The sequence below is a fragment of the Chlorocebus sabaeus genome, chromosome 20, assembly GCF_047675955.1.
Source record: "Chlorocebus sabaeus isolate Y175 chromosome 20, mChlSab1.0.hap1, whole genome shotgun sequence".
Classification (NCBI taxonomy): Eukaryota; Metazoa; Chordata; class Mammalia; order Primates; family Cercopithecidae; genus Chlorocebus; species Chlorocebus sabaeus.
Window position 1 is genome coordinate 121,754,205 of NC_132923.1, and position 27,852 is coordinate 121,782,056.

Genomic DNA, 27,852 nt, shown 5'->3' on the forward strand with positions numbered 1-27,852 from the left:
TCTGCAAAAGAAGAATAAAAATATCACCCCTTGCATGGGCTGGTTGCAAAGATTCAAATGAGTTAATAGACACAAAGCGCCTAGACTGGTGCCTGGTGACAGCGTCTGCGCATCCAACACCAACCTCCTCCACGGGGGCGGGTCCCCTCTCCTCCCAGGCTCTGACACCACTGTCCCCACACCCAGTGACCTTGTCATTTCCCTGCCCACTCAGCATCAAGAACCATACACACATAAGAATATAGAATTTTATCTTCTTTTAGTTAAAAAAAATAATCATACCACGGAATGAAGTAGCTTTTTTTTTGCGGGGGGTGGGACGGAGGGGAAGGGAAGGTGAGAAGGGGGGAAAAAAAAAGCAAAAAGCCCAAAGGAAAAAAAGCATTTTATATTCATCTGTATAAACATATCCGCTAAGGCAAACGCAATCCGGGGCCAAGGCTGCTGCGCTGGGCTCGGTGCCTCCTAATTTCCGCAGATTCTAAGGCCAAAAAATAAAACCTCTGCAAGTCCGCGTAGGTTCGAGGACTCCTGGGACATTTTACTAAAATAAAGAGTTATCGAGTTTAAAAAGCAGTGACGCCGTTATGACACACACTGAAAGTTGCATAACTGTGGCCTCGAGGGCCACTGACTTGTTTGGACTGAGTGATGGTCACAGTTTCACGACACAGCAACAGACACCACACACAGGCACACGTATGTCAGCAAGCACGTGGGAAGCTGTGGCCGAACCGGGCCGGTGGCGTGGGTCTGACCACGGCCTGTCCGGGTCCCCATGCTTCCTCAGGGGGTGGGCATGACAGGCAGGTCGCTGGTGACAAGGCGGTGGACATCACTTGGGGAAGGATGGCAGGAGAGGGCTGGACAGGGCCCCGCTGCCCACTGCCTGGCGCATGCAAACACACTTAAAGCACTTCTCAGACGCTTCTCAGAGAATCAAGATGAAGCGCTCGTTTCCTTCCCTAGGAAGGCGCCAAGTCTTCCTCCCACCCCACTCTCTCCAGAGCCCCCTGGGACCCTCAGGCTGTTCTGCGTGGGTGCTAAGGAGCGGTGTCTCCGACCCCCAGAGCCTTCCCTGCCCAGGATCCCACGGCAAGCCCGGCAGGGGGTGGGCGTGTGAGGTAGATTGGCACAGCTGCCCCCACACCCTGCCTGGCTGGCCCCAGAGATCTGGGGGTCTCCAAGTCAGCATGGGGGGCGGGGGGCCTAGGTCCCTTCACCAGAATAGAAGCTCCCCACACCCTCTCCCATTTCAGTAGATGGAAGAGGCAGAGGCGGAGGAAGAGCCCCTGGGGAGGGGTCCCCTCATGCCTCCAACAAGCCCCTTGGGTCCCACTCTGTGGGGGCAGCTTTGATTCTCTCTCTTCTGCTATCTCCCAGTCTGGGAAGGGGCTGGCAGGGGGCCCCGGGGGCGGTGCCACCTGCTGGAGGAGGGCAGGGGTTCCCAGGTCTGGGGGACGGGGATGGTGGAGGGCAGGCACATGGGGCCGGGAGGGACCTAGGGCCAGGAACTGGGCCAGGGGCAGTGCTGGAGCAGGTAGCGGGGCAGTCAGGGGTGCAAGACAGCCCAGGGATTGCTAGGGAGGGCCGGGCCAGGCAGGGAGCCGGTGTTGCGGCCTCGCAAAGAACAGAGGGAGTGGGGAGGGGCCGGGCCATCTCCGTGAGACCCCTGAACTTGCTCCATTCACAGACATTTTTAGGTTTTTAGTAGTGGTCCCATCAGACAGAGGCAAGGATTCAGGCTCAGCCTCCCATGCGCCACCCTCGCCCACCGCGCTGGGGCCGGAGCAGGGCGGTCGGTGCAGCCCCCGCTACTTAAACGTGGACTGCAGCTCCTTGAAGGCCGCTTTCCGCTGCTTCATCTCCTCCGCCTGCTTCTTCCGTTCCTCCTGCTCCGCCTTGATCTCCTCCTCGAAGCGGCTGGACACGTTGATGGCCTGGACCTGTGGGGGTATGGGGGGAGGGGTCAGGGCTGGATGGTGTATGTTGGGGGGGTCTCCGTGCTACAGCTGCTTTTCCTTTTTTAATTTTTTTGAGACAGAGTCTCGCTCTGTTGCCCAGGCTGGAGTGCAAGGGCGCAATCTCGGTTCACTGCAACCTCTGCCTTCCAGGTTCAAGTGATTCTCCTGCCTCAGCCTCTCGAGTAGCTGGGTTTATGGGCGAACTCCACCATGCCCGGCTAATTTTTGTATTTTTAGTAGAGATGGGGTTTCACCATGTTGGCCATGTGGCTGGTCTTGAACTCCTGACCTCAGGTGATCCACCCACCTCAGCCTTCCAAAGTGCTGGGATTACAGGCGTGAGCCACTATGCCCAGCCTTATGGCTGCTTTTCCTGGGGTCCCTTCTGGCTCAGGCTTCTGCCGAGTCCTACCCAGCAACACAAACAGCTTGACCGCACCAGCTCTGGCCCCGGGTCAGGCGCTTCATTCACCTTCCTCAGCCTCAGTTTCCTCACTAGAACCTGGCACCCAATAACTCTGATCTTATGGAGTTGTCGAGAGGATTGAAAGAGGGAACGTATATTCTGTGGCTGCTGCAGAGCAAGGCTGCTCGAAGGGCGTCACTTAAGCCGCTGCCATCCTGATCCTCTGCTTCCTGTCCGGGGAGCCCAGTGGCCCACCCAGTGCCACTGATGAACCCTGAAAAGTTCCACCAATGCTCGGAAGCCCAGAGGGAGGTGGGAGGCAGTTTCTGGAAGCAACGTTCTTGGCTTAGCAAGGAAAGAGAGAAACAAGGCGGGAGAGCTGGGGCCCTGGGTGGGCAGGACCCAGGAGCCACCAAACCACAGGTGTCCCTTCCATCTGAGAACTTGCTGAAAGGGGAGGGTATTGTGCATACAGGTGGTCTCTGAGCCCCCAGGCTTCCTCCCAGGCTGGAGCTGGTAGGACAGGTGTCTGCCGGGGACCCTGGAGAACCAGTGCTGTGTTCTCCTGGGCCCTTCCCTCCTAAGGCCCAGTCCTCTGGGTTAGCGGCTCGGTGTGCCAGGACCAGGGCACCTCAAGGTAGTCCCTGTCCCATTTTGAAGAGTACATGTCCCTCACCTATCCTCTGGTGGCTGCCAAGGATCTCAGCCAGGAGTAGGAGGGCACAGAAGACAGAGCGTGTGGGCCTGGCCCAGCCTGGCAGGGAGTAGCTCCCATCTCTGCAGCCTCAGCAGGGACAGGAAGGGGACGTATTAACTTCGCGCTGACCCAGGGTCCCCTTGTCCTGGAGTGTGGGTCAGGGCACCCCCCGGGCTCCTCACCTTGGCCTCAAAGAAGCTCTTGGCCCCCTTGACGCCCTCACTGGAGACGTCGATCTCGGAGAGGCGGGCCAGCACGCACAGCCCGCTGTCCTCCTGAAGCTCCCCGGCCGCTGCCTTGCGGAAGATCAGGAGGAACTGCGGTGGGGAGAGAGGCGCATGGTGTCAGGAAGGGAGGGAGGGAGGGGAGCCGGAGTCCCTGGCCATACCCAGGCCCCAGCCTCAGGCCTCCCCTGCAGAGAAGGACTGGGGGGCAGTGAGCTGGGTCTTGCCCCTTGGTGCTACTGTGCTCCCCCTCACTGGGCCTTTGCCCATCTGTACATCACCATCTGATGGAAGGTGACTCATGTACCCACCCAGGATGCTGGGCTACTGCAGCCCTGCCCTGCCCACGCCAGCTCCCGACGACACGGCCTCAACCTACCTCTTACCTCTGTCTCCCACTGTTCCCCCGGGAACCTACTCTGTGTTCCATGTATTGAGTCCTGAAGGTGTCATGACAGAATGAGGGAGCCTCCCAGACAGTAAAACACACGCCCAAAGTTTCAGTGCCTAAAAGTGTCGGAGGGATTCGAACCCTGCTCTCTAACTTCTAAGCTGTTACCCTGCACTGACCACACCTCCCTCCTAGCCACTCACACTGCCCCACGTGCCCCTGCCACTTCTCTCCTTCCCTGCGTCCTTCATGCTTCTGCCAGACCTCCTGGGCCCCACTTGGGCCTCAAGTCCTCACACCTAACCCTGTGCTGCCTGGGGTCCGGTATCATTGCTGTCTGGCTTGGGGCCTCCATTTCCTTCCCTGCGAAACAGGCTTGCCCCAGCTCCTGTCTCGGAGTGAGATCCTGGGCATGAAGTCGCCCAGTGCTGTGGCCCTCTTCCTCGGCATCACAGCCCTGATTTCCCTCTGTGGTGTCTCCCCTCTACACTTCCAGGAAGGAACCTTCCAGCACAGGGCCTTTCTCTACCCCAGAGCCTGCACAGGGTCAAGTATACAGAAATCGCTCAATATAAGCTCCCTATGTGAAGGAGGGGATGTCCCTCTCTCCTCTTCCTCCCTGAAGGGACCCACAACCCTCTCTGGTGCCCGCTCTGACAGGCCCTCTGAAGCCTCACTCGGCCGAGTGAGTAGCAGCTGCTCAGAGCTGCTGTTCAATAGCGATGCTGTTCATTCACTGACAGAGGGTAGGGGTTGGTCTCTCCCGCGCCACCAGGTCCTCAGGTGAAGCCCCTGGTCGGGCTTACCTCCCGGAAGCTCAGCTTGCTGTCAAAGTCCTCATCCACCTCCTTGATCATGTTTTTCAGGCCCAGGTGGGTCTGAGGGGCCCCAAGTTTCTCCATCATGAGCTTTAGCTCCATCAGGTCGATGAAGCCGTCCCGCCCAGCATCATACCTAGAGGTGCAAAAAGAGAGGACATCTTAGCACTGGCTCAGTCAGAGAGGCTGCAGGCTTGAGCGCAAGGAGACTGGGGGACCAGAGGGCATCTCCCACCAAACATATCATCCCATCACTGCCGGAAGGGACCTCAGTCCAGGCAGAGGACCCATATGTGGCTCAGCTCCTGCTTGGTTACCTCTGATGACAGGGAACTCACCACAGGGCCTGGCAGCCTCCTGCACGTAGAATAGCACTAACTTCTGGACAAGCCTGAGGCACGAGGAAGCTGAAATGACAGCCTCCGTGTGCTGACTGTGATGGCCCAGACAGTGAGAAGGAATTCTCTCTTTTTTTTTTGAGATAGAGTCTTGCTCTGTTTTCCAGGCTGGAGAGCGGTGGCTCAATCTCGGCTCATTGCAACCTGCAACTCGCGAGTTCAAGCAATTCTCCTGCCTCAGCCTCTCGAGTAGCTGGGACTACAGGTGTGCATCACCACACAGCTAACTTTTGTATTTTTAGCAGATTCAGGGTTTCACCATGCTGGCCAGGCTGGTCTTGAACTCCTGACTTCAAGTGATCCACCCACCTTGGCCTCCCAAAGTACTGGGATGACAGGAGTAAGCCACCGTGCCCAGCCGAGAAGGAATTCTCAATACCATGGCAGGGTGAATCAGGCTCTGAGCTGAGCACTCAGCACCTCCATGACCAGCGGGCTTACTGAAATCTCCATGGGCACTTGGGGGACATCTCACCCCCACCCTAGATGGTAGAACGTTGCAGGCAAGGGCATGGTTTCTCAACCTCAGACCTTAAACAATCTGGACAGAATAAATCCTTGCCGTAGGGGCTGTCCTGTGCATTGTGGGAGGTTTCTAGTAGCATCCCTCCTGAGTTGTGACAGCGGAAAATGTCTCCCAGACATTGTCAAATGTCCCCAGGGGGGAAAAAGCATTCCCTGTTGAGAAGCACCGGAATGGGGGATGTGGCGTGGGTGTGGAAGGTGCCCTCTTTCCATGTGATAAATGACTCTTCTTACTCAGCACCCTCTGTACTGGGGGGTCTATTTCATGCCCCCCCCACCAGCTTACCCTAGGTACTGGGAAGGAGGTTAAAAAGCATACAGTAGGTGCTCAAAAATGTGTAATGAAGAAATAGGACGTGAATAAATGAAGGGGTATCTAAGGCAGGGTCTCTGCCTTTGTGGAGGGCACAGAGCAGGAGGGGGGCAGGTGGCAGGAGGCGGCCTGGGTGTGTTCAGGGAAGTGTGGCGCAGTGCCTGCAGGGAGTGGTGGAGACTGGCGGGGCGGTGGGGAAGCTGGGAACAAGCATCGGGCGATACAGATGCCTCCCCTCCGCCCTGCACACTCAGGTTCTCTTTTTTCTACCGTCACAACCTGGCAGAGACAGGGATGGGGTTGGAGGCAAGTCCCTCTTGACCGGCTTCTGTGTAGTAAGAGCCTAGGTGGCCTCTCTGCCTGTTCCCTGGCTGGGAAGGCACCACTGGTTCCTGGAGCACACAGCCTGGTGAAAGAGGGCGAGGCACTGTTTGCCCAGCTGGGCTCTCTTACCAACCAAACACCTGCCCTACTGGTCTCTGGGAACAGCATGGGAGGAAGACAAGATGGGGGCTGGGGAGAGTGATCCCTGTGTTGGTAAAATGGGCTTTTCTTTTTCTTTCTTTTCTTTAGGACGGGTGTCACTGTTGCCCAGGCACGATCACAGCTTACTGCAGCCTCTACCTCCTGGTCTCAAGTGGTCCTCCCACCTCAGCCTTCCAGTAGCTGGGACTGTAGGTGCATGCTACCATGCCTGGCCAATTTGTGTAATTTTTTTGTAGAGATGTGGTGTCAGTATGTTGTTCAGGCTCGTCTCGAACTCCTGGGCTCAAGCAATCCTCCCACTCAGCCTCCTAGACTGCTGGGATGACAGGCGTGCGTCACTTTGCCCAGTCAAAATGTTTTTTTCTACACCTAAAGAAGCGTTATGCAGTCTCTAAGGCCTTGAGTTGGCTGGGTGACAGTGCTGGTGACAGCAGCGTAACACAGGGGCCTGTGTCCCAGAACCCAATGTCCTGGGCGCTTGAGCTTTTGCATGAAGATGTCTCATGTGTGCACCTTCTTCCCAGCTCCCTTCGCCTTCTCTAGTTAGGTGTACTTTAAACACCTGATAGCAACCAGGTACTGAAATCTGTCTTTATGCAGGGAACTGCTTACTTTACTTAATCCTCCTAATAACCTTAGTTTACAACCAGGCTCAGAGAGGTTAAGTGACCCACCCACAGTCACACAGCAGTAAGGAGGGAGCTGGGCTTCCAGACTAGGTCCGCTGGACTCATAAACTTGCACATTTGCTCTGTACCCAGCCCCTCCCCTGTGTGTCCTGGGGCCGCTGCAGAACACAGACGCTGCCTGGAGCACGAGGGGAGCATTTGTGCGAGGGGTACAAATAGTTCACCAGCCAGTGAGTCAGTGGTTGGAAGTGACACAGCACAGAAAAGATGGGTCTTGGGAGCCCTGGAGGGAACACAGGGTCCTGGGGCCTTCTGCCCCACTGACGGGTGAGGGCTGGGGTGAAGGCGGATGGGCCAGCGGCCCCTGTGAGCAGTGGCCACCTCTGTGGCAGTAGAAGGTGTGGGACTCAGAGGGTCAGGCAGGCCAGAGCTGCTGCAGTCCAGCCTCTACCTGGAGCTGAAGGGGCTCTGGGGGGCACAGTGGAGGCCCTTCCTGTCATCTCTGGACTTTGTTTGCTGCCCGGTGGAGGGCTGGGCAGGTGCCACATGACCATGGCGCTGTGCAGGGGCACCTAGTGAGGGACTCAGTCTTTCCTGAGCCAAGTCACGAGGACTCCCCTCCTCAGTGCCCCCCACGAAAGCAAAGCCCCTGACACCTTCTGACCTTGGGCTCCCAGGAAGGTCAGCGATGACAGTCGGGCTCTGGGCTCCTCAGCCACAAAATGCAGCATCTCTTAAGCTGGGGTGCATGTGCCCCCCAGGGGACATCTGGCAATGTCTACAGATGTTTTTGGTTGTCATACCTGGGGCGGGGGGTGCCGGTGGCATCTGGTGGGTGGAGGCCAGGGAAGCTCCATAGCGCACAGGGTGGCCCCACCACAAAGAATGACCTGGCCGGCCGGGCGTGGTGGCTCACGCCTGTGATCCCAGCACTTTGGGAGGCTGAGGCGGGCAGATCATGAGGTCAGGAGATCAAGACCATCCGGGCCAACATGGTGAAACCCCGTCTCTATTACAAATACACAAATTAGCTGGGCATGGTGGCAGGCACCTGTAATCCCTGCTACTTGGGAGACTGAGGCAGGAGAATCACTTAAACACAGGAGCGGAGGTTGCAGTGAGCTGAGCTTGTGCCACTGCACTCCAGCCTGGGTGACAAAGTGAGACTCTGCCTTAAAAAAAAAAAAAAGGAATGACCTGGCCCCAAGTGCCAGTGGTGCTGAGGCTGAGAACCCTGCTGCAAGGGGGCCTCTCTCATGGGCCACTGTGAGGAATGACTGAGCCCATCCCTGTCAAGCACTCAGCACAGGTCCCAGAGCACAGAGCTAGCTGCATAAATGGCAGTCGCCGTCACTAAAACAAGATTGAATCACCTCCACTAACCTCCTGACGGGGCAGCACTTTCTCTTTACAACCCCTGTGCTCAGCAATCCTTCAGGTCCAGATTAGGTCAGGAGGGCTGTTATTGGTGGGACCACCAGCCCCCTAATCAGCAGGTCAGGGGTTCATGTCCCAGCCCCTGGGTCCCACGTGCCTCTCCTGAGCCCCAGTTTTATTTATTGCTCAAGTGCATGGGTTTCTTCTGCAGCCAGGGGCAGCTCAGTTTCAGAGGAAGTGCAGATAAAGTGTCCAAACTTGGATGGAAATGTGGGCTGTGGATCCCTCTGTCTTTGGCAGCTCCCAGGCCTGGCTGGGCCGCACCTCAAACCACAATTTGAACGGCCGCCTCTATCAATCAAGGGCCAATCAATTACTGGGGCTGGGCTCCATCCAGGGCAGGCTCGGGCCCCCAGGGGGCAATATAGGGGCTGGCTCTGGTGCCAAAGAGTCCATCACCAAGAGGAGGTGACTGGGGCTGCGAGAGGCCAGGTGCTGGGGTGGGAGATGAAGCCCCCAGAAGTAGCCGTGGAGGAGGCCGTTCCCAAAAGACTCCTGGAGAATGGCCATCTGCCCAGTGCCCTGGGCTCTGATGTGGTCTAGTGCAGGGGATCAGCCAGGTTCCAGGGTCGACCTGATTGAAGATGGCCTTGAGGGTTTGTGGTTACATCAACTCCGCTGAGACTGACCTGGGTCCAAACCCCAGCTCTGCCACCTGCTGGCAGAATAACCCTGGTCAAGTCATCTAACCCCACAGACCTCAGTTTCCTCATCTACATCATGGAGATCAAAGAACTCATCTCAGGATGGAGGCAAGGATTAAAAGAGACGATACAAACAGACTCTTAGCACAGAGCCTGGTCCACAGGAAGCACTTCATACACGCCTACTATGATACTAAAAACCAGTTATTATTATTCCTAACATCCACCTTTAAGATCATTAAAGAGTAAATGAGGCTGGACGTGGTGGCTCACGCCTATAATGCCAGCACTTTGGGAGGCTGAGGTGGGAGGATCACTACAGCCCAGGAGTTAGAGACCAGCTTGGGCAGGATAGGGAGACCACATCCCTATAAAAAAATAAAGGGCTGGGCGCGGTGGCTCACACCTGTAATCCCAGCACTTTGGGAGGCTGAGGCAGGCAGATCACGAGGTCAGGAGTTCAAAGCCAGCTTGACCAACATGGTAAAACCCTGTCTCTACTGAAAATATAAAAATTAGCCAGGCATGGTGGCGTGCACCTGTAATTCCAGCTACTCGGGAGGCTGAGGCACGAGAATCACTTGAACCCAGGAGGTAGAGGTTGCAGTGAGCTGAGATTGTGCCACTGCACTCCAGCCCGCGCAACAAAGTGAGACACTGTCTCAAATAAATAAATAAATAAATAAATAAATAAATAAATAAATAGCTGGGCATGGTAGTGTATGCCTCTGGTCTCAGCTACTAGGTAGGCTGTGGTGGGAGGATCACTTTAGCCCTGGAGGTTGAGGCTGCAGTGAGCCCTGATCGAGCCACTGCTCTTTAGCCTGGGCAACAGAGTGAGACCTTGTCTTAAAAAAAACAAACAAAAAAGAGAAAATGAAAACGAGATTACAGATATAAAATGCCTGGCTCATAGTGCGTCCTTAAAACCTGTTAATTTTATCATCATCATAATAGTAGTTGTTACACTGAGAAGTTTGTGTGTGTCACATATACACATCATATACTTCACACATACAATATAAAAAGGGTGATGATATTAGAAATAATGTTAAAAAACACACTGGCCTCTGCCACAGGCTCCAGTCCTGATTGGAGGTACAGGGCTGGGAGGCAGGGCTTGTGGTGGCTTGGCCTGGAGGCAGGGGTGGATATGACGACCCAGGGGATCCCTCCAGCATGAGCCCTCCTCTGAAGGCCTCACTTCTCCCCTACTAGGCCTGACGCAAAGCCCCAGCATCTCTGGGAGGTGGGAAGACAGACGGCCGCTGGACAGAGCCCTTGAACAGGGAGAAAGGAGATTCAGGGAGCGAGGAAACTTCCCTTGGGGTTGGAGGGAAGTGATGAAGGGGCTACTCTCACGGTGCCGGTGTGTGTGTGCGGGGGGTGGGGGACAACTGGCAGCACAGGAGAGAACGAGGTTCCACGATGGCTGGAAACAGGCATCTCCCAGGCTAGGGGGCCTCTCACCCACCAGCCCTTCTCCCTGAGCTGGAACTGAGGTTGCAGGTGGCTTAGAGCATCCAGAAAATGAGAGGTCGGCCCACAAGATCCACCCAGACAGCCTGGTCTACCCGTTTTCCATTACATAGGGAAACTGGGGCCCAGAGTGGGCAGTGACTGGCCCAGGGTCACACAGCCAGCAGACTGCAGGATTCCAACAGCTGGAAGCTCTTCTCCTCCCTGGCCCCCTCTCTTTTTCCTGGTCCCATGGAGGGTCCCACATTCTCAAGCTTGAAGGGCCAGCAGAGGCTGGACTGAGAGCCCAGCGAGGTGCCTGTTTGGGAAGGCCAATGCCATTCGGCAGGACTGGCAGAAAGCACCCAGCCTGGGAACTCAGCACTTTTCTCCAGCACCGGAGGGAGGCTGTGGGGCCTGGCACTGTGCCTGCATTCCTATCTGCCTCCCCCTGAATTGTTCTTGCCAGGAAGGGCTCAGCAGCTAGCTGCGCCCTGGATGCTGGGAACGAAATCCCCACCCATCCCCCTCTTGAAAGCGGAGCAACGGGTTACCCCCCCTCCCCGGACAACCCTTCCCCTTTGGGGTGAGCATGGTCCCCAGCTGGTTGCTTCCCTGCCCCTGCCTCTCTCCCAGTTCTGATAACTAGGGGGTCACAGGGGTAGGCAGTGGAGGCGTCAACCATGCATAGTGCAGACGTCCCCAGCCTTGCGCACAGGCGAGCCACACGTCATAACCACACGTCATAACTGATCATCATTCCTGGCTGCTCTGCTGGGCGCTTGCTATGTGCCAGGCGCGATGCCAGGTGTTTCGCATCAGATTCTCACAAGAAGTCCATGAAGCGGCATGAACATTCCTATTTAACCCACAAGGAGATGAGGCTCAGAGGGGAAGCCACTTGGCCCAGGTCATAGGTGACAAGGGTGTTGATGGGCTCTGAACCAGGCCTGATCAAACACGTGCACTCTTAACGACTATGCTATGCCCTGATGCCGATGGGTACACAGCAGGGAACTTCAGGGTTGGAAGGGATATTGGAGGCCATCTTCTTCAGTCCTTCCTGAAAATCAGATTCCTGATGTAGTTCTTTGTGTAGTGCCTTGAATACCTCTGAGGGCAGGAAGCTCATTGCTTGTCTAAGGGGGCCCATCTTGGCTACGGAACTATTAGAAAGTTGCTCCTCGACCAGGTGCAGTGGCTCATGCCTGTAATCTCAGCACTTTGGGGGCTGAGGTGGGCGGATCACTTGAGGCCAGGAGTTCGAGATCAGCCTGACCAACATGGTGAAACCCTGTCTCTACTAAGAATACAAGAATTAGCTGGGTGTGGTAGTGCAGGCCTGTAATCCCAACTACTAGGGAGGCTGAGGCAGGAGAATCGCTTGAACCTGGGAAGTGGAGGCTGGAGGGAGCCAAGATTATGCCACTGTACTCTAGCTTGGGTGACAGAGCAAGACTCTGTCTCAAAAAAAAAAAAAGAAAGAAAGAAAGTTGCTCCTCATGTAGGTCCCCCCCGAGCTGTGCTGCACATTCTGATAGCAGAAGGAAGCAGAGTCATCGCAGCCACTGCACTTGGGAAGGTGGGAGCACAGGGGAGCCCAACTCTGTCTCTCCTGACTCCCATCCCAGGCTTTGCTGATGGCCCCTCTGGGCATGCGGGTCCCAGGAAGACAGACAACTGGACGGGATGGGTGTTGGGTATGGGCTCAGGAGCCCTCAGGCCCCCCTGGCTTCCCCAGTTCCTGCACGTCCCCACCCCCAGACCGCCTGACTCATACGGGGAAAGCCCAGCACTCACCACTTCCTCTAGTCTTATCTGGGAATCTCACACTTGATCTGTTGCCCTGGGTCAGCTAAGCGGGGTATGGCGTAGGGAGAAAGAGAGAGAGAGAGAGACGGAGAGATAGATAGATAGAGAGCACACAAGTGTGGCACTCGGGGCTCCCCCATGGAGGATAAAGAGGGAGACACCACGAAATTTGCTGGGGGCGCTGTCAGGGCTCAAGGGCATCCTAACCTGGAGTTCAACAACATCTCACTGCACCTGTGGCACTCCCTGCCAACCGCCCCCTTTCACTTCTTGCTCTTCGTAATCATTATTGTTATGATAGTGATTATAAAGAATATTTATTGAATGCCTAATATTAATATAACCCAGTGTTTATAATGTAACTTAATCTTTACTCCATTCATCTTATCCTCTTACAGCTCAGACAGACAAAGTCACCTGCCTAAGGATAACCTTAAGTCAACCTCAGGAAGCAGTGGGGAGACGGCTGTGCGGGGGCCTGAGCCGCGGCTTAGCGCTTCTTAAACGTCAGTGGGCACACCTGGTGAAGCTGGTTATAGTGCAGATTATGGGCTGGGCGTGGTGGCTCATGCCTGTAATCCCTGCACTTTGGATGAGGATGAGGTGGGAGGGTGGTTTGGAGCCAGGAGTTTGAGACCAGTCTGAGCAACATAATGAGACCCCCAACTCTGCAAAAATAAAAAAAATTAGACAGATGTGGTGGCATGTGCCTAGAGTGCCAGCTACTCAGGAGGCTGAGGTGGGAGGATCACTTAAGCCCATGAAGTTGAGGCTGCAGTGAGCTATGATCATATCACTGCATTCCATCTGGGTGACAGAGCAAGACCCTGTCTCAAAACAAAACACAGATTACAGTCTGGTACATCTGGGGTGGAACCTGCACGTCTGCATTTCTAACATACTCCAGGGCAGTGTTGATGCTGGTGTTTGGGCAACTGTAAGGGTTCAGAGGACTTGGGAGCCAGGGAGGCCCAGGTTCAAATTCTGCTTCTGCCCCTCACTAGCTGTGTGACTTTGGACAAGTCACGTAACCCTTCTGAAAGCCTAGTCTCCTTAACTGTGAAATGGGGGAGGACAATGTTGCAGGATAAGAAAGGACCGAATGGGAGGTAAAGCGCCTGGTTTGAAGCATCTGATGGCTCAGGACTCCCCAGGTGGCCCAGCTCCCGTCTGGCCACACCTTTCTGGCACTGACCCCTGCTTCTCTGCTGTCCTTGAAAAGCGGAAGTCAGCCAAGGAGAAGGCTGCCCAGCAGTCAGGGGAACTCAGCTGCTCCAGGGTGTGCGGACCTTCCCTGCAGAGGCTGCTAAGTAACTGCCTCTGCTGGCGGGGCTGGCCTTGTAGAAAGGACCTCCGACATCCCCTGAGGCAGCAAGGCCTGCTGTCCTAGAGCCTAGACTCTCGCAGTGGAAGCCAGTCCAAGCCACCCAGGCCTTGGACCCAGGGGCCGTGGAGGACAGCAAGGAGGCCGAAGAAGAGAAGGCAGGAAGGGTGGACCAAAGAGGAACCAAAAGTCCTGGGTTGGGGGTGTGGGGGAAGGAGAGGTGACTCAGACACTGATGCAGAGGGGAAGTGGGAGGAACGGAGTAAGGGCCGAGGCCGGGAAATCCTCCCTCCCCAGGGGTGCAGGGCATTCTCCCCACCCACTGACCCTAAGCTGCAGGTGAAGGACCCCACCTCTCCACCTCTCTAAGGCTCTGGGAGGCTCCCCCAAGCCCCAGCCACAAACACAGCTTCACTTGGCCTCCAGCGGCTCCTTGCAGGAGGATCCGGTTCTAATCCTGTCACTGTCAGTTCATACAATCTTAGACAAGTAACAATTGCCTTGAGCCTCAGTCTCCTCATCTGTCAAATGGGGATAGAAATGATAGTACCAGGCTGGGAGTGGTAGCTCACATCTGTAATCCCAGCACTTTGGGAGGCTGAGGCAGGCAGATCACTTGAGGTCAGGAGTTCGAGACCAGCCTGACCAACACGGTGAAACCCATCTCTACTCAAAAATACAAAAACTAGCCAGGTGTGGTGGTGTGTGCCTGTAGTCCCAGTTGCTTAGAGGCTGAAGCAGGAGAATCACTTGAACCCAGGAGGCAGAGGCTGCAGTGAGCCAAGATCACGCCATGGTACTTCAGCCTTGGTGGCAGAGTGAGACTCCATCTCAAAAAAAAAAAAAAGGAAAACAAAGACAGTATCAATCTCATTGTGCTGGTGTGAGAATTCAATTCCGTTCTCTAAATAATATACATAGGCTCCTCCAGGAATGGCTAGAACTAGTGGCTCTGTTTAAAAAGGAGGGGGCACAGAGGCAGGGGCTGGCTGCAAAGAGAACATCAGCATGGTGTGATGTGTGAGAGCTTTTGGTCCTCATGGCAGAAATAAAGAAGGAAACCTTCCATTGATAGCCCTGTGGGTGCATCCTCTCTACCCCTAAATCTCTACACGTTTGTTCTATATAAGACTGTAAGCCTCCTGAGGGCAGGAACTTGATTCATTTAATTCTCTGGATCTTGTAGCACAAAAACAATAACATATCTGTTGGAAGAATGATCACATGCGTGAACCTTGCATTTTTCAAAAACATCATCTATCATGCAAACAGCCCAGACACCATGATAGGCTCTTAACAAAGACCCAGAGCTTTTTTATACCTAATCCTCAGAACTTTACCAGGTAGGTTCTTAAGCCCCCGGGGAAACCGAGGCTCAGAGAAGCTGAGTTGTCTGCCTGGAGCAACCCAGCTGGGTGGTGGCAGACGGGAATCCCTGTTGTGCACCCTCCAGAGCTGTTGTTTGCTCTCCCCTTTTTTGTGCCACCTGCCTTTCCTGTAACTAGGTGATAATGAATTCATTTCTCTCTTTTTGTTATTTATCAAAGCCATATGTAGCTGTCAATCAGAGTGGCTGTTCAGCAGGAGAGAAGGAGGGCTCTAACCTTGGGTCCTGTCACTAGGGCCCAAAGCAAAGGGTTGTCAACAACCTGGCAGGCCGGAAGCTCCACTGGTGGTTAAGTGGAGGTAGCCAGTGGGTGTTGTGGAGCTGGCTCTGAGCCAGCCGCAATGACCAATGCCAGGGCCCTGTGAAGGGGCCCAGGAGAGGGTGTATGCTGAGCTGGGGATGGCAGTGACAGTCATTTAGTAACGACTTGCTCTGTGCCAAGCACTGGGTTAAGCGCTGTACCCAATCCTGTGAGGTGGGCCCCTGTCCTCCCTGTTCCTGGGTGAGGAACAGAAGCTCAGAAGGGCTCCAGGGCCCACAGCTGGATTCAAACCCAGGGCTGCAGACTCCAGAGGCCCTGCCGACTATGTCCAGGAAGGGCTCCTGGGAGAGGTGTGTCCCTGGAGGTGGAGGGTGGAGAAGAAGGTGGAGAGGAGGGTGGGATGCTTCCAGAGCTTGTGCAGGGAAGAGTTGGCCAGAAGGAAGGAAAGCCTACCTCTCTGATGCAAGGTATCCTGAGATGAAGTGGCTGGGGACGAGGGTGGGGACAGGGCCTGCAAGGCTGGGCTAGGCAGGAGACAGGGATCTAGGGCATCGTCCTCAGATTCCACAGCAGGTTCAGAATTACACGGCTGCATACCTTTCCAGCAGGTCTCGACTTACAAAACCCTCCAGAGCACCCCCTAGGCTGTTGTCAGCACCCCCGAGGCTCTCCAGGGCCATTCTATTTGCCTGTCTGACAGGAGGGTTCCAGAGCCAGCCCTGGAGGAGCAAAGAGAGGGAGGCAGCAGCTGGGAGATCAGAGGTGCTGGACATAGCCTGAGGCCACGGAGTCCTGGCTGCCGGGGCCAGGGAGGCACAGGGCCTCCTCGTGCCTGGCACTGGGCCAGAACTCTAAATGTCTCATGTCCTCTGAGCCCCACCCTGAGACACCGGGACCACTCTCCTCACCATACAAGGTTTCAGCCTCACTGAAAACCTCTCTGTAACCACGAGCAAGTCACCGCCACACCTTTCTGGGTCTTGGTTCCCTCTTCTGTAAAACGGGGGGAGGGGCTGGAGTCAACCCTCCAGGTCTCTCTCAGGGGGAAGCTGAATGACTCTAGGTGTGACACCAGTGATGGCTGAGAGTCTACCTTCCCCCTGTCCCCTCTCTTCCCCATCGATCTCCAGCCTTGGGAAGCACCTGCTGAATCAACATAGATGGGTGGACCAGAAGGCCCTGGAAGGCAGTTCCCACATCCAGAAGCGCTCAGGACCCCTCAGACATACGCAGGTCAGGGCTGAAGGACCTTTGGGGGTCATCAGGGATAGCCTGTCCCTTTTACAGGTAAGACTGAGGCCCAGGGAGGACATGCAGACTAGGACGGAGGCCCAGCTTCCTTGCTCCTGGCTCCCAAGGAAAGGCCAGCTCCCATTCTCCTGCTGACCTCATGGTCTCCTGCCTTCTGCTCTGGTGACTAGCTTCCCAGGAGGGCAGGCGCCCCTCCTCCCTGCCCTCTGCTCTCCCCAGAGCCCTGGCTATGATCCGGGGACCCTGCTTGGACCCAGGAGGCTGCAGCCCCACTCGGACAGCGGAAGCAGAACAGGGGTTTTGTCTTCCACGAGAGTCTGTCTGTTGGCGGCGGGGTTGGGCTGGGTTGGCACAGTGAAGCCTTGTTTCCTTGAATACACAATCTGCAGCTTTCCACCCTCACCCGGGCCCTGACGGGCGGCACTTGCTTCCCTAGAGGTTCAGCTTCCTGGCCCCTGCCTGCCCCATCAGCCCTCCCAAAAACCTGGCAAGCAGTGCTGGCGCCAAGAGGTAGCTTGGAGGGGCCCAAGTGCCCTCAGTCTCCCTCAGAGTACCTCTCATCAAACTAGAAACAGCCTATGTAAAAAAAGTGAGTTTGCTGTGCAGATGAAGCTTGCAGACTGTTCCCTCAGCCGCATGCCACTTCCAACCATACTGCAGCCTCCCAAGTTCCGCTCATCTGAAGTGTCTGGGTTCTCCCACAACAGCTCCACCTTTGTTTTGGTGGCCAGTGGGCAGGGAAGCTATGGAAGCCCAGGAGAAGGCAGGCTCTGGGGGAAAGGAGAGACTGTGGCTAGAGGTGGGGACATGAGTGGACAATCCGCCAGGAACATAGAAGCAGGTGTTGGAGGTTTTCCAACATGAAAGCAGATGTCTGTGATGGGAAACCCAGAAGGAGAAGAACCCAGGATTTGGAGTCACAGACCTGGGTTTGAATCCAGGCTCTATCATTTTCTAGCTGTGTGGTCTTGGCAAGTTATTTAAGACTCCTTATCTGCACAAAGGTGCCGAAGAGCTCTGTGTCACGGGGCTGTTTCAAGGACCTGGTGAGTGCCTCAGCACTATCAGCACAGGGATCTCTGTGGTGTCTGAATCAGCTCTGCACTCCCCGATGGGGGCAGTGACAGACACGGATCCATACCCACCCCTGCATCTGCCCGCCCCGGGAGTGTTCAAGCTACTCTTCCAGGAAGCCTGGAAATCCTGCTCTCCCAATCTCGCCAGTCTTCGGCTGGGAAGAAACTTTAGAAGAACTCCAACCAAATATCCTGGAGTCGAGGAGGTGGCGCCCTGGGATTTTCTCAGAGGTTCAGAGGGGCTGGGGGTCAAGGACTTGATGTTCCCCCAGAAGGACCTTGGGAAAGTATGGGACTCCTCAGTCACCCCCAACTGGGAACCAGAAATCCTTCCCCCTGCCTTGGGGCCAAATGCAGAAGCTGCTGCAAGCTGTCCTGAGCAGGGGAGAGCCTTTCTCAAACTGTGCGGTTGCAAAACGCCCCTTCCTGGGCTTCCGGCTTGATGTCTGGGCACTGACAGCTGCATATGGTGAGGTCTGCCTCCACCTCCTGCCCAGCCAAGGGGGAGCCGGCCTTGCTGCATTGCTTCCTCGGCCTTGGGCTGCCTGTGCCGGGTGGGCTAGACCTCCTGGCTCACCCCCAAGACTCAGCCTCAAGCCAATTCTATCCCCTTCCAGAACCACTTCCGACCAGCACCCAGATCGTGGAACAGAGGCTGTTCCCTCTCCAGGAGCCAGAGGCAGGGGGACAGGGAACAGGAGGTGGGGAAAGGTACCAAAGGGAGGGGCACTGGCACCTTCCCCACCCCCTGGGCACACACATGGTTGGGAGAGAGTGGCTGTGCATCTTAGACCCAACAGAGTGGGACCCAGGGATGGGCCGAAGGGAGCTGGGCCCTCTCTCTCTAGCCCCTCCACAGAGACATTAAGACTGTTTTTGTGGGGGGACGGGGGGATGAGTCCACAGGCCTCGGGGTGCCCATCTACCCTGGTAAGGGCACAGCACGTGGAATCTGATGGAATAAAAGGTAGGTATGGGGGTAACAGGGCAAGTCACATACGAAGGGGCCCCTTTTGACTAGGGTGGGTGTGGGACATTGGGGGTTCCTGTGGGGAGGGAAGGGGATATATGGAGTGGGGAGGAGAGATGGGGGACTTGTGACAGAAGCAGGTGGGCAGTGACTGCAAGCTGCTGGGCGCAGGGGGGTGGGGCGGGCAGGAGGAGGAGGGAGGCCTTCCAAGCCCAGAGGGGACTTGGCCCACAGGGATGACTGGAGTGAGGTTTACACGCCTGCAGAGGGGGAACAGGGGCCGAGGGGTCCCTTCCTAGGGAGACCACTTGTGAGCGAAGGATTGGGGTCCTTTTTAATGAGTGGGTGGAGATGGAAAGGGCAAGTCTTTGCCCCCAGTTTGCTGGTAGATGCTAAATAACTGGAGAGGAAGTTGGGGGAATCCCTGCCCAGAACCCACCTTGAGGGAGACCTGAGATCAGGAGAGGAAATGAAAAGACCTTAAGGAAAGGAATGTGGTTGGCATGTGGTGTCCAGGGTCACTGGGGTGGGTGTCTTTGGCCAGCGTGTGTTGGGGTGGGGGTGGGGAACGCGAGCAGCTGGGATGGGGGAAGGAAGGCCGCTGGGTCCTCAGCCTCGGTGTGTGCCTTGTGGGGTGGTGGAGAAGCGCCACTAACAGGGTGGGGGGCCCGGGACCCACACGTGTGGTACTGGGGGTGGGGCTCGCGGGGCCTGGCGATTATCTGGAAGGAGGTTCGGGGTCCCCAACTCTGTGGGCGCGTCTATGGTGTACCGGAGGCAGCACAAATATGAGTCACCGCCGCGTGCCAGGGCCCGGGGGTTCCCCAGACTAACGTGCGTGGTGGGATGCCGGGTCTTGATCTGGAAGGGGCCGCGGGGTCCCCAACCCCGGTGTGTCTGGGTTCGGGGAAGCTTGGCTGACTGCTGGGGTCCCGGGTCGGCGCGGGATCCGGGGATCAGGGGGTTCGGGGACCGATACCGGGTAGTGGGGCGGGCGGGGGGCCGGGTCGCGCGGGCACTCACTGCTTGAACATCTTCTCCATGTCCTTGATCTGCTTCCTGGAGAACTCCTTGAACTCAGTGTAGGGGTTGAAGACGCGGCGGCTGGGCGACTGGGGCTCGCCGATGCCCTGGTTGAGGTCGGCGCGCCGCAGCAGCTTGGCGCTCAGCTCGCAGTCCGCGCTGCCCAGCGCCTCGGCCGCCTCGTCGGGCGCCCCCGCCGCCGCCGCCGCCGCCCCGTTCAGCCCGGGTTGCTCCGGGGTCTCGCCGCCGCCCTCGCCCTCCATCTGCAGCCGCCGGCTCAGCTTGGTGGCCAGCTCGTCCGTGGCCATGGTGGCCCGCACGGCACTCGCCTTGACCGGGCCCCTGCTCGCAGCGCAGCGCCGCCGGCCGCGCTCTTCCTCTTCCTGACACTCCCCGGGCCAGGCACCGCCCCCGAAGGTGGGACTTGGGCCCTGGCGGGGACCGCGCGCCCCGCCCCCGCCCCCGCCCCCGCCCCCGGGCCCGGACCCGCGCGGCGTGCGCGTGATCGCTCCTGGCAGCAGCGGGTCGAGTGTACTCTGCGCGCCCCGCCCGCCGTCGTCTGCCCCCCGCGAGGCTGGGGAGCGCGACGGAAAGCCATTGCCCTCTTGGTGCCAGCTGTAGCAGCTGAGCGGGAGGGGTCCGGCTGGGGGCCGGGACCGGGCGGGAAGGAAGAGGGCTCCTCCCCCGCGGCTTGGGTGAGGAGCGGGGCTTGCTGGGGGGCAGGGGAGCGAGGAGGGGTGCCGCCCCACCCCCTTCTCCGGAATCCCCACGCCGTGAAGTCATAATCCTGTATCTGTGACACCCTGTCGGTTGCTATGGAGACGACTCGCCGTTAAACACTGGCATTCTCAATGAGGGTTGCAGGGGTTCCGAGGCGGACCTGAGGAGCACAAACCCCTGTTTAGGGTGAACCGTGGCGGGCGCCGCTGGCCTCTTGGAAGAGGACAGACTAGCAGCTGCGAGGGAGATGGGGCTGGGCTTCACCCCTAAAAGGGCCCCTGGAGACAGGGGGTGAGGGACAGGACAGGAGAAGGGGCTGGTGGTCCTCTCTCCCCAGGCCCCGCACCATCACACAGATGACTTGGCAGAATAGCCGCTGGGCCAGTGTTGTCGCCTGTGACTGTACTTTAGGGAAACTAACAGGGAGATCATGATGTCGCCATTTTGATGGGGTCACCAGAGGAGAGATGTCCTCTCCAAAGGCTCCTGGACAGGGCTAGGGAAAGAGTTCAGATAATAAGTATCTCTGTGGTCTGGGCTGTCACCTCACAACTGCACAACTCTGGACCTTCAGCATCAGAACCACTGGGGCCTAGGTTGATAATACAGATTCCCGGGCTCCAATTTGGACAGACAAAACTGATCTCTGGGGTGGGATCCAGGAATCTACATGTAAACAAGCACCCAGTGGAGTTCTGCTCACTGAAATTTGAGAATCCCTGATTTAGAAGGACTATGCTCTGTGCATGTTCTCTGAAATGTTAGGTCAATCAGGACCCCTCTACTGAAACTGCTCCAACCAGCCAAGGTGTAGAGAAAAGATGCATGCAGGGCCCCCAAACCAGTGTGCTCTGGAGGCAGGGAGCCCTCGAGAATGTAAAGCCAGCAAGCTGTTACAGTGATTTGCACAGAACAGACACTCAGTTGATATTTGTCAATTTGCTCTGTTTAAGAACATTGCTGAATTAATTTAAAAGGTATTTTTAAAAGAATGAAATTGAGGAAAAAACCTTCAAGGTTCAGAAAATGTGAAGTTCTCATTTACTTGTTTATAGAAATTGTTTTTGAGTCCAATAAAGAAGCTTAGCTTAAATGATTTTTTTTTTTAATCTCAGAATTAAGTTTCTCTTAGTTTTGGGCAGTTTGGTCCAGCTATTTGCAAAAGACAGGCTTCCATATCTCCCATATGCAGCCCTGAAGGACCCAACAGAAGCAAGATAGTTATTTAAGGAATGTAAAGGACTAGGACAGGATGCAGATTCAAATGTTTAAGATGATGTCTGCAGATGATGTTTGTAGATGCTTAAGTTTGTTGAATTCTTAGTCTTCCTCACAAAGCAGATAATTTCAAGACTCTGGTGAGCCTCAATTTACTCCAATGTATGATTTCCAATGGTTCTGCATAAAACTGGGTTGCCGTTTTATGAAATTGTTTGCATCTGCTTGACGTGGGCGCAGACTTCACAGTGAGGAGATAATGTGAGGGTTTTGCCTTCTTGCAAAACAACTTACATATATATGTGAAGAAACTGGGGTTTGGGTTTGAATTATGTGGACTGCCTGTGTGTAGTAAGCTCTCTGGTCAGTTACCCATGTGGCTTTGTGTGGACACAGCTCACGGGAGCGAGGGTTGCTTTCCATGACACACAGGTTGGAGGAATTCCTGCTCGTTACCGATAGCATCTTGCAGGAGGGCTGCTGAACGCCGGAGCCTTGCAACTGTTAAACTCAGGCAGAGCTCAGGAAATGCTGCCCGGATGGGTGAGTCGTTTTAACACCTCTTGGGTTGATTTTTCTCACAGGTTTTTGGAGTTTGCAGAGCTCTGAGCCTGTGACCACAGGGTGAGACCTCAAGCTGCCCAGTACTGTGGCCCCATTTCAGAGGCCTTGGGCCTGGGCCAGAGATGGACGCTAGGGGCTGTCTTTTACTCGAGGTTTTTTTCTTCATTGGTCATTGGTCATTGGGTTTCAAGAAAAGCACTTTTTTTCAGGAATCAAAGAAGCAGTGATGGAACGAAAAGCAGAGAAAACTGATGAGCCCTGATGGGCGGTGAAACTTCCAGGAAATATCACTTGCGTCTTGATTAGGGGAAATCACTTTTGAGTGACCCTGAATTTTGTGCCCCAAGCATAGATTCTGGCAGAAAGAAACGATCTGGACTGATGACACACTACAGCATTTGGTCATGTGGAAAGAATGATCTTCAGGAAAAATCACACCCTTGGCAAAGGCTTTTTACAGAGGCAAGGGCGAGCCGGCCAATTCTGACAATATTCCAGTGGCAAGGGAGCCAGGCTGACTTAGTCATCATTACTTATGTTTCTTCTCTTCCTCCCACATCTCCTTGTATAACTGTCTTTTGGGGAGGGGTGAAGTGATAGTAAGAAAAACAACAGCACTTTGAAAAAGGGGTGGGGGGAGAAACAAGAAGGGGAGAAAGTTGGGAAGAGCTCTTGAGTGATGGGGAGATGGCACTGGGGACATTCTAGAGCCTGAGAGAACTGTGTGGTCCCTCCAGCCTGAGATGCTGGGAAAACAGGAAGGGATTTGGGAGATGGCAGAGATGAAGTTGGCTCACAAAATGCAGGGCTCCCTTAGCACTTCACAAATACCAGCTTACGAATTAATCATTACAAACACTCCGCAGTCATCAGGAAACCCTTGATGGATGGAGAAAGATGCACAGAGATCAAAGTTCAGGGGCAGCAGCAATATTCATTTGGGGCAATTGGAGTGAGAGCAGCACGGGGTCACAGCCAGGTTGACCTCAGAGGCTCTCTCATCTCTTGCAAGATTTGGAAGCTATGCAAAAGGTGTCATGGGGAGAGGCGCTGATGTCAGGCATTTATGGGACCACTGAGGGGGGAAAGGGCAGGACAAAAAGCCAATGACGATAGGTCAACAGCTGCAGGTAGACCCATTTGCAGGTTATTGGAAACTAACTTATCTATCCAGCTCTCTCTCTCTTTTTTTTTTTTTTTTTTTGAGATGGAGTCTCGCTCTGTCACCCAGACTGGAGTGCAGTGGCGTGATCTCGGCTCACTGCAACCTCTACCTCCTGGGTTCACGCCATTCTCCTGCCTCAGCCTCCTAAGTAGCTGGGGCTACCGGCACCCGGCACCACGCCCAGCTAATTTTTTTGTAATTTTAGTTGAGATGGGGTTTCACCGTGTCAGCCAGGATGGTCTCAAACTCCTGACTTTGTGATCCACCCGCCTTGGCCTCCCAAAGTGCTGGGATCACAGGCGTGAGCCATCATGCCCAGCCCTCCAGCTCTCTTTTTGTGGTTACCTTAGACACTATGAATCTACTTGAAAACCAAGACGATCGATCCTTCGAGTGAGCTGCAGGTGTCCAACGGGGTGTGTTTTCTGCTTCTAAGCGACAGGCAATTCCATGTGCAAGTTTAACACCCTGATAGGCCCTAGCCTTAACTATGTTTTAAACTCCCCAAAAGTGTTTTTGTGTTTGTGTGCATGTGAGGGAGATACCTTAAAATCCAGCAATGCTGCTTCCACAGTGCTCTCCTGGGCCCCTTCCAAAGATAGTAATAATATGGGCAGCTGGTTTCGATTTTTATACTTGCAACAGCTACTCTGTGAAAACGGTGTACAGCAACAGCCAGGCAATCCATACATACTTATTCAATGTGCTGGGCACTGGGTACTGGTCCTGGAATTCTCCTGGTTGTAGGCAAGCTGGGGGACAGGGAGGTGAGAGCTGGAATCATCATTCTGAAGTGTGATATTTATTGGACCCCATACTAGGCGACTGATGGAGAGGGGCTACCACTCTTCCAGCTGAACCCCGCTCTGGTTGGGACCCAGCGATTATTTTCCATAGCGAAGTGTTCAGAAAATATCTGTTACTCCCAACACAACCTCCTGGGGGAAGGGACCTGTCTGTCTGCTTCAATTCTGGATCCTCAGCACCCACATCAGGGTGCCTGGCCCGAGGTGAGTGCTGTAGAAATAGTTGTTGAATGAATGCATGAAGGCCTGCTCCGCCTGAGGGCTGGGGACAGATTGGGTGTTTTCTGTGTCCCCTCCAGAGCATCCGGTGGCCCAGTTTTAGGTCTCAAGGTCACTGCCAAGAAAGAGAAGCTGCTAAAGTGACAGCTTGGTGCACCCACATGACTTAACACAAAAGTTAACAGGAACTCTTCAAAAACCAGCCTCTCAAGTGTCTGTCTCCTGTCTTCCCTGAGGACAGCATCAGTGACATCAGATAGGGGTTGGGGCTGGGTGACCTGCTGGTCCTCAGCCATCACTGTGGCCCAGAGGTCATTTAAGTAGCTCTTTGCTTAGCAGACAGGCAGAGGGGATAGATGGAAGGTACAGGTAAACACTGCATGTGGCCACCGCGAGGACACCCCAGAGCCTGGGAAATGGACAGGGACATTGTAAAACCAACACATAATGGACCAGTGCAGAGAGAGGCAAAACCAGTCAGAAGAAATAGCATGGTGCCTAGCCCAGGGACACCTGACTTAAGGTATTTTTGTTTGTTTGTTTTGTTTTTTGAGACAGGGTCTCTCTCTGTCACCCAGGCTGGAGTGCAGTGGCACACTCACTGCTCCCTGCAGTCTCAACCTCCCAGGCTTAAACGATCCACCTCAGCCTCCTTAGTAGTAGCTGGGACTACAGGTGTGCACCACCACACCCAGTTAATTTTTGTATTTTTTTGTAGAGACGGGGTTTCGCCATGTTGCCCAGGCTGATTTGAAACTCCTAGGCTCAAGCAATCTGCCCGCCTCGGCCTCCCAAAGTGTAGGGATTACAGGTGTGAGGCACCACACCTGGTTGACCTAAGGTAGTAACTAAAGAAAGCAGGTGATTCTCAGGGGGGCCTATGAAAGCAGCCTGCCTAGAGGAAGGGAACATACCATGAAGGCGTTGTCTTCTGAGACTCAGTCCAGGAGAAGCAGGTCTTTTAGACCCAATGACAATGCTCCCTAGTGTGCAGATGCAGCTCTCTGACGACAAAAGGCAGTGTGGTTGTGATATTTTATATATACAGTTTTTGTTATTGTTGTTTTGGGGACAGGGTCTCTGTCACCCAGGCTGGAGTGCAGAGGTAAGAACATGGCTCACTGTAGCCTCAAACTCCCAGTTTCAAGCGATCCTCCCACCTCAGCTTCCCGAGTAGCTGTAACTACAGGCATGCACCACCTGGCTAATTTCTCAAATTTTTTTTGTAGAGACTGGGTCTCACTGTGATGGCCACGCTGGTCTCACACTCCTGGGCTTAGGCAATCCTCCTGCCTCGGCCTCCCTCAGTACTGGGGTTACAGGCATGAACCACTGCACCAAGCCCATATTTTGTTTTTTTGTCCATAGTTCCTGGCTTATAACTCCCATGGCCCTTGTTACAGTAAACACGATCTCACTCTCTGACATTCTTCTACCCTCCTTTCACCTGCCCACAGCAGGACTCTAATCTGATTCTGGGTCTAATCTCATTGCAGAGAGGATCCTGCCGGATACCCTGGAGGAGGGACTGCTGCACAGAGAGGCTGAGAAGAATTTGAACAGACAGGCCTTGCTGGGTTTAGAATTCTTTTTGTCAAATCCCATTTTGACACAGTTGTCCATGCTTCAATCATACTTATCCAATGAGGTTTCCATAACAGGCCTGAGAGGAGGGGGTTCAGGAGCTTCCAGACAGCAGAGCAGGTGGAGGTTCCTGGAGGGTGATGTGCCAGGGAGAGTGCGGAAGCTCCGCCCCTTGCCCCATACCTTGCCCTATGCGTTCCTTCATCTGCATCCTTTAGTTTTTGGTTTTTTTTTTTGAGATGGAGTCTCGCTCTTGTCGCCCAGGCTGCAGTGCAATGGCACGTGATCTCGGCCCACTGCAACCTCCGCCTCCCAGGTTCAAGCGATTCTCCTGCCTCATCCTCCTGAGTAGCTGGGATTACAGGCACCCATGTATTAGCCACCACGCCCAGGTAATTTTTGTATTTTTAGTAGAGACAGGGTTTCACCATGTTGGCCAGGCTGGTCTTGAACTCCTGACCTCAGGTGACCCACCCACCTCAGTCTCCCAAAGTGCTGGGATTACAGGCGTGAGCTACCCTGCCTGGCCTGTATCCTTTATAATATCTTTTATAAACAACCAATCAGTAAATGTGTTACTCTGACTTCTGTGAGCTGCTCTAGCAAATTAATCAAATCCACAGAGGGGTCATGGGAACCCCAACTTGAAGCCGGTCGGTCAGAAGTTCCAGAGTCCCGGACTTGTGACTGGTGTCTGAAGTGGGCAAGTCTTGGGGACTGAGCCCCCAGCCTGTGGGATCTGATGCTGTCTCCACGTAGATAGCAATGGAATTGAATTGGCGGACACCCAGCTGGTGTCTGCTGCAGAGCTCATTGCTTGCTTGGTGGTGGAGAGGTCTCCCTCCACATGTGGTCACAGCATCTTCTGTCTGTGTTGATTGCTTTTGGTGTTGATCGAGAGAACAGGAAAAAGCACATTGAATGGTATTCTTTTTCCCCATATTCAAAGTGGTGTAATTGTTAGGAGGTGGGTTTGGAAATCCCAGTGGAGTGACCTTGGCCAAATTACCTTTCTGGCCTCAGTTTCATTGTCTATAAAATGGGATCCTCTCAAGCACTCCTATCTCTTCCTGGAGTGCTTCAGAGGATTCAATAAGAAAATTTATGGGAAGTGTTTACTTCAGTGCATGGCACATAGTAAAAGCTCAAAAAGGTCTCAATGATGAAGATGACAATAATCTTGCTTCTAGGTTGTCATGTGGCAGGCAACAGCTGTGCAGATCCTAATAATCTACTCTGGGTGACAGTTTAACACAGGGGTTGGCAAATGTGGCCCACTTCCTATTTTTATAAATAAAGTTTTATTGAAACATGGCCATGGTCATTCATTTATGTATCATACTGCACTGGTAGAGTTGAGTGGTGGTAATGAGACACCTATGGTCAATAAAGCCCTTTAGAGAAGAAAAGATTTACTATTTGGCCCTTTACAGAAAAAGTCTGTCATCCTGTCTTCATTCATTAGTAGACAACCAGCTGGTTCCTGGACTTCCCTGAGGAAAGTGCTATATTAAGCAGTTGTGGGTATGGAGTCTGAGCTTCAACACTTGCTCTGTGACCTTGGGCAAGTTACTTACCTACTCTGGGCTCATCATTTTCACAGGTATAACAAGAGTGATGACATGGTGGGGATGAAGTGGGATATTGTCTGGATCACGCTTTGCATAGTGTCTGATGGCTAGGAAGGACTCTATACAAAGTAGTTACTATTATTAGCTATTATATTTCAACTGATGAACGGTACAAAGAAACTCCCAGGAAGAGGGTCATGCTGCATGCTTCTCTCTTTAAAGAACACCCAGCAGTAATCCCATACATACCCAACACGATGTGTGGACGTCAAAAGTAAGTGCTCCCATGCAACATACCCAGTAAATTAATGATTCCACTTCCTCTTCAGTCAAAGCAGTGGATCAGAATTTGAAAAGGAGTAAAGGTCAAGGCCATGAGGTCTAACTAACATGGTAGCATCAGTGCCTGGCCCATAGTAGGCCCCCAGTGTCTACTGGCTGAATGGATGGAGGCTGGTTGTTTAACTGTAACACCATACTGTCTGATGATAAGACCACAGTTAGCCAGAA

General features: G+C 54.4%; 1 protein-coding gene and 1 long non-coding RNA gene across 2 annotated transcripts; one reads left to right on the forward strand and one right to left on the reverse strand.

The window, feature by feature from the left end:
* Positions 1-242: 242 nt before the first annotated feature.
* On the reverse strand, positions 243-19,888 carry EFHD2 (EF-hand domain family member D2). The gene is made up of 4 exons (XM_073007822.1): positions 19,496-19,888; positions 4,489-4,636; positions 3,250-3,384; positions 243-1,946 (listed from the first exon to the last, which is right to left on the reverse strand). The coding sequence occupies exons 1-4, from the start codon at positions 19,801-19,803 to the stop codon at positions 1,815-1,817; spliced, it is 723 nt and encodes a 240-aa protein (XP_072863923.1). The 5' UTR covers positions 19,804-19,888; the 3' UTR covers positions 243-1,814.
* A 104-nt stretch (positions 19,889-19,992) lies between these two features.
* LOC140709294 (uncharacterized) lies at positions 19,993-26,352 on the forward strand. Its single transcript, XR_012089777.1, has 4 exons — positions 19,993-20,190; positions 21,830-21,976; positions 23,984-24,172; positions 25,684-26,352. It is a non-coding gene; the product is annotated as an uncharacterized lncRNA (long non-coding RNA).
* The last annotated feature ends 1,500 nt before the right edge of the window (positions 26,353-27,852 follow it).